The 12,694-nt window shown below is 45.4% G+C and overlaps 1 protein-coding gene across 1 annotated transcript in view; it reads right to left on the reverse strand.

Annotated features, from left to right (window-relative positions):
• Positions 1–6,193, reverse strand: part of LOC121289658 (hyaluronan-binding protein 2-like) — a 71,631-nt gene extending 65,438 nt beyond the window's left edge. The window contains exons 1-3 of the mRNA XM_041209283.1: positions 6,145–6,193; positions 5,494–5,668; positions 1,673–1,818 (exon numbers count right to left, since the gene is read on the reverse strand). Of these exons, the coding sequence (XP_041065217.1) occupies positions 1,673–1,818; positions 5,494–5,668; positions 6,145–6,193 (370 nt within the window). The remainder of the gene's footprint in view (positions 1–1,672; positions 1,819–5,493; positions 5,669–6,144) is intronic.
• Between the last annotated feature and the right edge of the window lie 6,501 nt (positions 6,194–12,694).

Below are 12,694 nucleotides of genomic sequence, written 5' to 3' on the forward strand. Positions count from 1 at the left end.
ATTCATAGGAACGTAGGAATTGGAAGTAGGAGTAGGCTATTCGGCCCTTCAAACCTGTTCCACCATTCAATAAGATCAAGGCTGATCTGGTTATGGCCTCAATTCCACTTTCCTGTACTTCCACCCACTCGCCACCCCCTCCCGCCCCCCACCGCCCCCCACCCATCCTCTATAGCCCTTGATTCTCTTCTGGATCAAAAAATCTATCTAATTCAGTTTTGAATAAATTCAATGACCCAGCCTCTACTGCTTTCTGGGGAAGAGAATTCCACATACTAGCAATCCTCTGAGAGAAAAAATTTCTCCTCGTCTCCATTTTAAAAGGGAGACTTCTTATTTTTAAACTGTGTCTCCTAATTCTAGTATCGCCCACAAGAGGGGGAGGTATCCACCCTATCAAGTTCCCTCAGGATCTTATGTGTTTCAATAAGGTCACCTCTCATTCTTCTAAACTCCAGTGGGTAAAGGCCCAACCTGTTCAACCTTTCCTCATAACCTAAGCCCTTCATCCCAGGAATGAGTTGAGTAAGCCTTCTCTGAACTTCCTCTAATGCAATTATATATATTTTTTCAAATAAGGAGACCAAAACTGTACACAGTATTCCAGATGTGGAACTGTACAGCTGCATTAAAACTTTCCTACTTTTATATTTCACTCCCCTTGCAATAAACACCAACATTCCATTTGCCTTCCTAATCACTTGCTGTACCAGCATACTAACTTATTGTGATTCATGTACCAGGACAACCAGATCCCTCGGTACCACCGAGTTCTGCAATCTCTCTTTATTTATTCTGCTTTTCAATGCTTCCTGCCAAAGTGGACAAGTTCACATTTCCCTACATTATACTCCATTTGCCAAATCTTTGCCCACTCACTTAATCTATCTATATCCCTTTATATACTGTCATGTGACAACTTACTTTCCTACCTATCTTGATGTTATAGGCAAATTTAGCTACCATAGATTTTGTCCCATCATCCAAATCATTGATGTAGACTACAAATAGTTGAGGTCACAATACTGATCCCTGTGGCACTCCAATTGTAACAGCTTGCCAACCCGAAAAAGACCCATTTATTCCTACTCTCTGCTTCCTGTAGCCAACTAATCCTTTATCCATGCTAATATGTTACCCCCTAAAAACATGTACTCTTATCCTGTGATGCGGCACCTTATCAAATAGCTTTTAGAAATCCAAGTACACCAGAGCTATAAGTTCCCCTTTATCTACCTTGCTTGTTACCTCCTCAACGAACTCTAATAAATTAGTTAACCATGATTTCCCTTTCATAAAACCATGTTGACTCTGCTTGATCCCATTAAGTTTTTCTAAATATGCTGCTATAACCTCCTTAATAATGGACTCCAGCAATTTCCCTATGTCAGGTATTAGGCTAACTGCTCTGTAGTTTGCTGCTTTCTGTCTCCTTCGTTTCTTGAATAAAGGTGTTATATTTGTTATTTTCCAATCTGCTGGGACCATTCCAGACTCTAAGGAATTTTGAAAGATTATAACCAATGTCTCTATTATCTCTGCAGTCACTTCTTTTAAGATCCTAGGATGCAGGTCATCTGGTCCTGGGGACTTGTTAGCCTTTATGTCTAATAGTTTTTCCAGCACCTTTATTCAAGTTTAAAAACACAAATCTTTGACCCACGCATCTCACCTTCAACCTGAACTTGAAATTCTATTGTCTTATTACTGCTGTCACCTAGAGGCTGCTTTACCATGATGTTAAAGATTAACCCTGCCCCATTGTTCATTACCAGGTCTAGAATAGCTTGCTCCCTTTTTGGCTTAGAATGTACTACTCTAAGAAATTGTATACTCATAGAGTCATAGATGTTTACAGCACAGAATAAGGCTTTTTGGCCCATCATGTCCATGCTGGTCAACAAAGATCTGACAACACTAATTCCATTTTCCAGCACTTGGCCCATAGCCCTGGAGGCTATGGCAATGCAAGCAAATATCTAAATACTTCTTAAATGCTACAAGAACTTCTGACTCAATCACCCTTTCAGGCAGTGAGTTCCAGACTCCCAGCATCCTCTGGGTGAAAATATTTCTCTTCAACTCCCCTCTTAGTCTGTTCCCTCTTATCTTAAATCTATGCCCCCTGGTTCTACTAATGGAAAATGTGCCTTCCTATCCACCCTATCTTCACCCCTCATAATCTTATACACCTCTATCAGGTCCCCTCTCAACCTTCACTGCTCCAAGAAAACACAACTCCAGCCTATCCAATCTTTCCTCATAGCTCAGACCCTTCAGCCCAGGCAGCATCCTGATAAATCTCCTCTGCACCTTCTCCGTGCAATCAAATCCTTTCTATAATGCAGTGACCAGAACTGCATGCAGTACTTCAGTTGTGGCCTAACCAGCATTTTATACAGTTCCAGCATAACTCCTCTGCTCTTGTATTCTATGCCTCAGCTAATAAAGGCAAGTATCCCATATGCCTTCTTAACCACCTTATCTACCTGCCCTTCTATCCTCAGGGATCTATGGTTGTGCACACCAAGGTCTCTCAGATATTCAGTGCTTTCCAGGGTCCTATCCTTCATAGTATAATCCCTTGCCTTGTTAGCCCTCCCCAAATGATCACCTCACACTTTTTCATGTTGAATTCCATTGCCACTGCTCTGCCCACCTGACCAGTGTATTGATATCTTCCTGCAGTATACGGCTATCCTTCTCACTACTTATCACTCTACCAATTTTCTTGCTATCCGCGAACTTCTTGATCATACCCCTTACATTTAAGCCCAAATCATTTATGTACACCCCAAACAGCAAAGGCTCCAAAAGTGAAAACAGGTTTCCAGTCACAGAAACATGCCTCTACTATCACCCTCTGCTTCCTGCCTCTCAGATAATTTTGGATCCAACATGCCACTTTGCCTTGGATCCCATGTGCTCTCATTTTCTCGACCAGTCTGCCATAAGGCTCGTTATCAAAAGCCTTGCTAAAGCCCAAGTAGATGACATCAATAGCATTACCCTCCTCAACACTCCTGGTTACCTCCTCAAAAAAATTGCTCATATTTGTCAAGCACAACCTTCCCTTAACAAATCCATGCTGATTATTCTTGATTAATCTGCGTCTCTCCAAGAGCGGATATATTCTGTCCCTCAGAATTCTTTCTAGTAACTTCCCCACCACTGAGGTTAGACTGACTGGCCTGTAGTTTCCTGGTCTATCCCTTCCTCCCTTGTTTAATATTAGTAGTCCTTTGGCACCTCACCTATGGCCAGAGAGGATTTGAAAATTACTGCCAGGGCCCCTGATATCTCTTCCCTTGCCTCTGTCAGCAGCCTGGGATGCATCTCATCCAGGCCTGCTAGTACCTCCTCTCTCTCTATGCTAATTTCTTCTAATTTTTCACTGTCATCAAGCCTGATGTTTATACCTGCTTCGTCCTTTTCCATTGTGAAAACTGACACAAAGTATTCATTGAGGACTGTACTCACGTCTTCCAGGTCCACACACAGATTATCTCTAAGGTCTCGAATTGGCCCTACTCCTTCCCTAGTTGTTCTCTTGCTCTTTATTTACTTTAAAAAAAACCCTATGGGTTTATTCTACTCATCAATGCTTTCTCATGCACTCTCTTAGCTTTCCTAATTTAGATTTTTAAGTTCTCCCCTGCATTTTTAATACTCTTCTAGGGGCTCTGCTCTATTGAGCCCTAATTTCGGTATCTGCCAAAAGCTTCTCTTTCTTCTCAATCCTAATCTTTATGTCCCTTGACATCCAAAGTTCCCTGGACTTGGTCCCCCCTCTTTGTCTTTACGGGAACATATTTGCCCTGTATTCTCGCTATTAACTTCTTGAATGCCTCCCACTGCTCTGGCACAGTTTTATCTGCAAGTAGCTGCTCCCAGTCTATTTGGGCCAAATCATATCTCATCTTAGTAAAATTAGCCTTTCCCCAGTTTAGAACTCTTATTCCTGGCCCAACCTTATTCTTTTCTGTAACTATCCTAAATCTAACTGAGCTATGGTTGCTATCTCCAAAATGCTCCCCTACTGATATACCTTCCACCTGCCTGGCTCATTTCTGAATATTAGGTCCAGAACTGCCCTCTCCCTTGTTAGGCTATGTACTGGCTAAAAAAGTTCTCCTGGATGCAACTTAAGAATTTCGTTCCCTCTCTACCTTCCACACTAATATTTGCCCAGTTAATATTTGGATAGTTAAAATCCCCTACTATTACTGCCTTATTATTCTTACACTTCTCTGAAATTTGATTTCATATGTGATCTTCTATCTCTCCTGACTGTTTGGGGGTCTATAGTACTCACCCAACAGTGTGTTTGCCCCTTTGTGTTTTTTACTTCTACCCATATGGCTTCATTTGATGATCCTTCCAAGATTTCATCCCTCCTCACTGCTACAACTGATTCCTTAATCAATATTGTGACCCACCCTCCTCTTCTATTCCCCTTTTTATCTCATCTGAATACCTTATAACCAGAAATGTTGAGCTGCCAATCCTATCCTTCTTTTGGCCAAGTCTCCATCATAGCTATGATCCCATACTCCCATGTGCCTATCTGTGCCCTCAGCTTGTCTGTCTTATTCCTCAGGCTCCTTGCATTAAAATATATTCCATTTAGTCTTGCTAAACTCACTTCTTTGTCATCTAGACTATGTTTCCTCTGCCTTCCAGACTCACTTACTAGCATTTTAACATCTAATTCCATCTCAGCTTCTCTTCCCTCTGAACTACTTTTCAGGATCCCATCCCCCTGCCTATTTAGTTTAAATCCACACCAACAGCATTAGTAAACCTCCCCACGAGGATGTTGGACCCATTCCTGTTCAGATGTAACTGTTCAACTTGTACAGGTCCCACCTCCCCCAGAAATGGTCCCAATTCCCCAGGAATCTAAAGCCCTCCCTCCTGCACCTCTTCTCCAGCCACACATTCATCTGCTCCACCCTTCTGTTCCTATGCTCACTATTGTGTGGCACCGGGAGTAATCCAGAGATTACAACCTTTGAAGTTCTGCTTTTCAATTTCCTACCTAACTCCCTAAAGTCTGTTTGCAGGACCTCATTTCTCTTTTTTCCTACGTCATTAGTCCCAACATGGACCATAACCTCTGGCTGTTCACCCTCCACCTTCAGAATACCCTGTAGCTGTTCTGTGACATTCTTTGACCCTGATACCCCGGAGGCTACATACCATCAACATACCAACCACAGAAGCGGCTGTCTACTCCCCTCACTAATGAATCCCTTACCGATATTGCCCTTCCATACTTCTTCCCCCGCCCCCCCCCAACCCCCTTGAGCAGCTGGGCCACCCACAGTGCCATGGCCTTGGCTCTGATTGGCCTCCACAGAGGAACCGTCATTCTCACTGTTTTCCAATGCTGAAAAACAGTTTGCGAGCAAGATGTACCCAGGGGATTTCCTCACTACCTGCCTGGTCCCCTTCTTCTCTCTGGCGGTCACCCATTCCCTCTCTGCTCACATTTCCTTAAGCTGCGGGGTGACTATGTCTTGAAATGTGCTATCAATGAACTTCTGAGCCTCGTGAATGCACTGTAGTGCCTCCAGCTGCTGCTCAAGCTCCAAAACCCGAAGCTCGAGTTGCTCCAGTAGGAAGCATCTCCTGCACACATGGTCACCCAGGCCTGCAGGAGCATCTAGAATTTGCCACATAGCGCAGGATGAGCAAACCATAGGACTGAGCTCCCCAGACATATCTTAACTAAATAGAATATGGACCCTTGCTTTTATTTTATCCTTATTCATACTTGAGTCTCGCTATTTTAACCTCTCTGTCCTGAAGTCTTGCTGCTTTAATCATTCCGTCCCAATGTCTTGCTGTTTTAACCTCTCCCTCTCAAGTCTCGCTGTTTTAACTTCTCTGTCCCAAAATCTCGCTGTTTTAACCTCTCTGTCCCAAAGTTAAACTGAAGTCCCTCCCAATCTCCACACCCTTTTCAAACTGAAGTCTCTCCCACTCTTCATGCCTTTTTCAAACTGAAGTCTCTCCCGCTCTCCGCGCCCTTTTTAAACTGAAGTCTCTCCCGCTCTCCGCGCCCTTTTTAAACTGAAGTCTCTCCCGCTCTCCACGCCCTTTTCAGACATATACTCCATGAACTATTTTCCAGGTTACCTTTGCCAATCGGATTCATCCAACCTATATGTAGATTAGAGTCACCCATGATTATTGTGGTACCTTTCTTACACATGTCATGAAAATATAATTATTTTTATAATATTATTGTAATTTATTGTAAAGGTAGGTTAATAATGGGGTTTGGATTAGTTTCTCTGTGTGTAGGTGTATGTGTGTGTGTGTGTGGGCTTTAATTGAATTACAAACAGCTGTTCTGGGTTCTTTGATGCATCAGAAGGGAAACTAGGTTTGAAATGCTAAATACGTAAACATGACTAAAGTTTTTGAATGTGAGGTGTGAAGAACGTTTGTACTTTTAGACAAACTTGAGTCGTGAATATCAAGGAGATGGAAAGGTGTTACACCAAGCCAACAGAGGCTAAGCCAAACAGTGTGTTTATTTTTCCCAAAGATTACTGATAATATGTGTGCTATGAAAGACTTATGTTATGGAAAAAGTAAAGCTACAAAGATATATTTGAACAATAGGATTTACATTAAAAAGGGAGAATTGTGTACAAAGGAAATTAGGTTTTTTCGTAAGGAAGAAAGCATTCAAAGATCCAACAAGTGTGAAAATCCTTCAGCCTCTATGTACCAAGCTGCTGCCTATAGTTACCAAAGCTAAGAAAATTCACTCTGAATACCCCTGTCCAGGGTATTGTATGCTTTGCCTGGGTCTGTTGAAATCTATCTTGTTTTACTGTTGCCTTAACAGAGGTGTAATTGGTAGATAGATTAATTAGGGGGGGTAGGAGTTATCATAGTAATAATTTGCAGACCTATGTATGTGCTTAAATCATTTCTTTTATTAATAAATGTTTAATTTAGTTTTGTAAATAACCTCTAAGACTCAGTGAATTCAAGGCATGCATCTCGAGATTTAAATACAAATTGCAAAAACAGTTGTGGCAGCTGTTTCAAGTTTCCCCCTGGGATTTGAGCAGCTCAGCATTTACCAATCGCTGTGCCATAACATACACCCTATTTACTTATTCCTGTATGCTCTGTCCTACACTATAGCTACTGTAAGGTGGCTTATAAACTACTCCCAGAAGAGCCCCCTTACCTTTTCTATTTGTTATCTCTACCTAAATTGATTCTACATCTTGCTCTTTTGAGCTAACGTCATCTCTCACTACTTACTGTCATCCTTAATCAACAGAGCTACCCCGCCTCATTTTCCTAGCTTCCTATCTTTTCAAAACATCAACTACCCTTCAATATTCAGGTCCCACCCTTGGTCACCTTGAAAACATGTTTCTGTAATGGCTATCAGGTCATTCATATTTATTTCTATCTATCCTAACAGTTCATCCATTTTGTTACAAATGCTGCGTGCATTCAGATGCAGAGCCTTTAACTCTGTCCTTTTAATATTTTTACAGTCTCTGGCCTTATCTGCTGGTGCACTCGTAAGTTTGTACACTCTGTCTCTTCCTGCTACATTCTGGTTATCATTACACAACTCGCTAACCTGCTCTATTACCTCATTCTTTCCTTTTGATTTGCCACATCTTCTCTCACATGATCCCTTCCTCCCATGATTGAGTGAATACCCTGTAAGTATCCCATGATCCCTTTAAGTAATGCTGGTTTGGGGTGGCAGCGGGGCAGGAAGAGTGACCTTCATGCTGTTGAATTAAGTTGGGCTCTGCAAGGTTCAGAGAGCTGTTGGCTGGAGTGTGGCCTTTGATTTGATGCCAGTGCTGTCATTTTCAGAGTTGCATGCTGACTGGCATCATCATCTACTTGCTCTGCATGCTAGCAACAATTATTAGGGACAACTTGTAAATTTTAAACCTTTTGTTAATAATTTCTGTATCTTTACCTGAGTGAGTCTTAGCAATAAAATTAACTCTTTATTTGTTAACATAAGGAACATGGCTGGCTTATTCTTGCACTGAGCTTTACATAGTTAAATATATATTAAAATATTAAATATATATATTTGGCAATATCACATCCCTTTTAAGTTCAAACTATATTATAATCAACCCAGGAGCAGGACAGAGAGAGGAATCAGCTCATCTCTGTTAACCTGGTCATAACAAAATGTTAAAAGCATTGTTTTCATCCTTTAGGGAAGAACTTAGATTTTCAACAAAGAATTTCTCCTGCCCTTGTTGTTAAGATATGCAATATCTGGGCAATCATGAACTGAGACATGTATCTCATCATTCCTTCCTTTGGTGTGGCGGACTAGATTTGGCTTGTGGTGCTACGTTTTGGGAAGAATTCTGTAGGGCAGAATTTTCCGTTTTGTGGAGGGGAGAGCGGGTGTGGGCGCAGGCAGGCTTGGACCCAATAACCACCTGTGATCAGGTCCGTGTCGCCAATTTACTTGGGCAGCCCAATTAAGGCCCGCCCAGTGTATTTGCCGACTCCCATGGATAGCGGGAGTGTGCTGGCGGCGGCAGGCGTGCACAGACCGCCAGGTCCAATGGCGACCCGGCAGCCTGTTTAAAGAAGGCCTGGCAGTACTTTGTAGGCTGCTCACAATGGCCATTTCAAGGTCACACCACAGGGGGTCGGCTGAGCAGACCACGCTAGAGGGAAGAGCAGAGGAGCAGGGCAGGCTGCAGGGTCTGCCAGAGGAGCAGGGCAGGCTGCAGGGTAGGCCAGAGGAGCAGGGCAGGCTGCAGGGTAGGCCAGCGGGGGGCCAATGCACTCCTTGTTTTTCAGATGACTACCTTGCTGCCCTCCTTGAGGAAGTGGCAGCACGGCAGGAGGTGTTGGTCCCCCAGAGTGGGAGGAGGAGCCCCCCCCACATGATGAAACGTGCCTGGGAGGTGGTGGTGGAGGTGGTGAGCTCCCCCAACGTGGTGCACACCTAGATCCAGTGCCGCAAGCGCTTCAATGATTTGTTGCGCACTGGCAGGGTGAGTACCATGTTGGTGTTGGGCATTTAACCCAGCAGTTAACCTTAGCCTTTGAGGCCCCCCTCCCTGCCCCCCAAGTCTTACTGTCATGACTGCATTGAATCATGTAGGGCATTTTCCCTTCACTGGGTGGGAAAGCAGGTAGTGCCCTTGCTTAGATCAGCCTGAGTGGTTCATGAGGAGATGAGTTCTCCCCCGCACCATGTGTTGCTCTTAGTCACATATGACTAGTCTGGGGGCAACCTGCAGGAGATGCAGCTAGGCACATACTCAGAACTCCAGTACATGTCCTATTCAGAGTGATGAGATGGTGGAAGGGGAGCCTCAAGGTGTTATGGCAAAGAACCATCTGCTGACCTCGACACTGCACATAGCTGACAATCCTTGCTGTGGGAGCACATACCGTGTGGTTCCTAAAGTGATGTAAGCAGCATGTGGGGGGTGGTTTGGGAGCAGGCGTACTATCTTTGTATGAGTGATCAGCAGTAGCAGGGAGAGGAGGCACTGGAGGCCTGATATGGCCCACTGTGGTTGGGGTGCGGTGTGCGTGTGCAGAGTCCATGTGCAAATTGCCGTAATGAGTGGTGTTCTCTCTTTCTCAGGAGAAGAATGCTCATAATGCCTTGGAGCGTGCAAGGACTGGAGACGGCCAGGCACATCTCCTCATCTTAAGCAGATTCGAGCAGGGGGGCCTTGAGCTGGAGGGGCGGCATGCACCCAGGTCAACTGGTGTCAGTGAGGATGGGATGGCTCAGCCAGGTATTTGAGGTCAACACTGAGATTCGGAAAGTCCTCCCAACATCCATAGCACTGATGATTGTAAAATTTGTTATTATTGCAATATTGCTTGGTCATGGAGGGATAGAGTCAGAGATGTGCAGCACAGAAAAAGGCCCTTCGGACCATCAATGATGCGCAGGTCAAACACGTACCTAACTATTCTAATCCCATTTTCCAGCACTAGGCCCATAGCCTTGTATGGCATGGCATCGCAATTGCAAATCCAAATACTTATAACATGTTATGAGGGTTTCTGCGTCTACCACCCTTTCAGGCAGTGCATTCCAGATTCCCACCACCCTCTGTAGGCAAAGGTTGCTCATCACATCTCCTGTAAACCTCCTGCCTCTTATCTTAAATCTACACTCTCTGGTTATTGATACCTCCGCCAAGAGGAAAAGTTCCTTTTTGTCTACCCTATCTATGCCCCTCATGAGTTTATACACCTCGATCATGTTCCCCCTCAATCTCCTCTGCTCCAGGGGAAATAACCCCAGTCTATGCAATCTCTCCTCCTAACTGAAACTCTCCAGGCCTGGCAACATCCTGGTAAATGTCCTCTGCACTCTCTCCACTGCATTCACATCCCTCCCATAAAGCGCATTTCAGAACTACACGCAGTACTGCAGTTGTGGCCTAGGCAGCATTTTCTACAGTTCGAACATTACCGCCCAGCTCCTATATTCTATGCCCCGGTTAATAAAGGCAAGTATGCCATATGCCTTCTTAAACACCTTATGTACCTGTCCCGCTACCTTAAGGGACCAGTCAACATGTACACCAAGGTCCCTCTAATCCTCATTACTTCCCAGGGTCCTACCATTCATCGTGTATTCCCGTGCCTTGTTTGTCCTGCCCAAGTGCATCACCTCACACTTATCCACATTATATTCCATTTGGCACTCATCAGCCCATATGACCAGCCCATCTATATCCTCCTGTAATGTAAGGCTATCCTCTTCACTATTTACCACCCTGCCAATGTTCGTGTCCATTAGGTCTGGAAGGTTGAGCACATAATGAACCGGGAGGAAAGGGATGAAATTTGTCAGTGTCTGCACGCTAACTGATCCACTGTCCTTGTTCTTCCTGTCAGCATCATCAGAGCACAGCTGGTAAGAGGAGCTGCCGATGCCCTCTCTCACACCTGAGGGCCCTCAAGTCTCACCAGCATCACACCATTTCTGCGAGGCAGGCACCAGCGCAGATACTAGCACATCAGTCAGCATTGGAACATTGGCTAGCATCCCACGGCACAGTAGAGAGGGCACTTCACAATCACTGGAAGAGCTGGCAGAGACAGAGAGTGCCAATGATGCCAGCAGTCAGAGGACTACAGGGGACTAGTCACATGCTCAGTTGGTGCCTTATGATGTGCCTCTGGAGTTGTTCGCAACGTAGCAGCTGCAGGAAATGCAGCCGGGTGTGCGGGAGCAGCTGGGTGTGATACATGAGATTATGCTTCGTTTGGTGTCCGTGGTGGAGGAGTCCACGTGGAGCATCACTGATGCAATGAGCCTCATGGCTGAGTGTCATGCTTCCTCCATGGAGTGGTGACTCTCATGGAGAGGCACCTCCAGGAGAACAATCAGGTCCTCCTGGGGTTGCGTTAGGAACTGCAAGCCCTCACAGCGGCATTGACCTCAGCTGGTCAGTGCAAGTATGGGAGATGGTCTTGGCATCAAGCTTCCCAGCTCTTTGCCCATCCATCCATGGTGAGCAGGGAGGTCCAAAGCGACCTCATGGTGCAGCAGCTGCCTGTCGTCTCTGTGGGCTCCTTTCATGGCACTCCGGATGAGGGCACCAGCTCCTCTGCCCCTCTCCGAGTGACCATTTCATCTGGTGAGGCTGCGATGACTGGGGAGATGGCAGCTGTAGAACTGGCAGCTCCCTCCCAGGTGGGCCCAGCACAGGCTCCACGGGCCAGAGGGCGACCGCCAAGGTTATCGAGGCCAACAGGAAGCAGAGTCAGCAGGCTGGCTCAGATGCTACTCTGAGCGATAGGGCAGCACCAAGACATAGCACCCGGAAACGGAAAGGTAAGGCACATTAGGCACACCACAGGTTTCTCACTGGTGCTTTTGTGTTAGCCCGAGATTAGGTCCTTAGAATTTCTTTTTGCTTGCTTACAGTATTGTTTTACAATTGGGAGAATATCTGATTTGAAAATTAAATTCAGATGTGTGACCATGGCTGAGGGTGGCTCATTTGTTCTACATGCGTATGTTTAAGAAAACCGTCATGAGTGTTTGTTTGGATTTTCAAATTTATGTACAAGGCCCTTAGTTCCTGCTGATGACCTGGCAGATTTTGCACTTAGGTGTCGAGTATGGATGCATCAGGCAAGGCTTGTCCTGGCTGATCCATTTGTGGTGTGCTAGCTGAAGGTTCTTTGGATTAAAGCATCCCAATTTCCCCTGCCTCCTTGGTGTAGTCCCGGGTCAGAGTCTACCCCCTCAGCATTCCCCTGTGCCTGCTCACCCTTAGAATCACTGCTGAATCCATCATGTGCAGCTGCAGCCACTGTATCGATGTCTTCATCATCCACTGCGTCCCCTCTTTCCAGCGCAAGATTGTGGAGAGTGCAGCATATAACAACTATCACCGAGATACGATCTGGGGGGTACTGGAGTGCACCCCCTGAGGCATTGGAAGTGCATCTTGAGAAGACTGATGGCTCTCTCCACCACAGCCCTTGTGGTGTTGTGGCTCCTATTGTAGCGCTCCTCAGCTTCTGTTCTTGAATGGCGGAGAGGTGTCATGAGCCACCTTCTGAGGGGGTAGCCCTTGTCACCTAGCAGCCATCCATCCAGCTGGGCTGGAGCACTGAAGAGCCCCGGCACCTAGGAGTGTCTGAGGATGTAGGCGTTGTGGGAGCTGCCTGG

This window comes from Carcharodon carcharias, chromosome 17 (genome assembly GCF_017639515.1).
Source record: "Carcharodon carcharias isolate sCarCar2 chromosome 17, sCarCar2.pri, whole genome shotgun sequence".
Lineage (NCBI taxonomy): Eukaryota > Metazoa > Chordata > Chondrichthyes > Lamniformes > Lamnidae > Carcharodon > Carcharodon carcharias.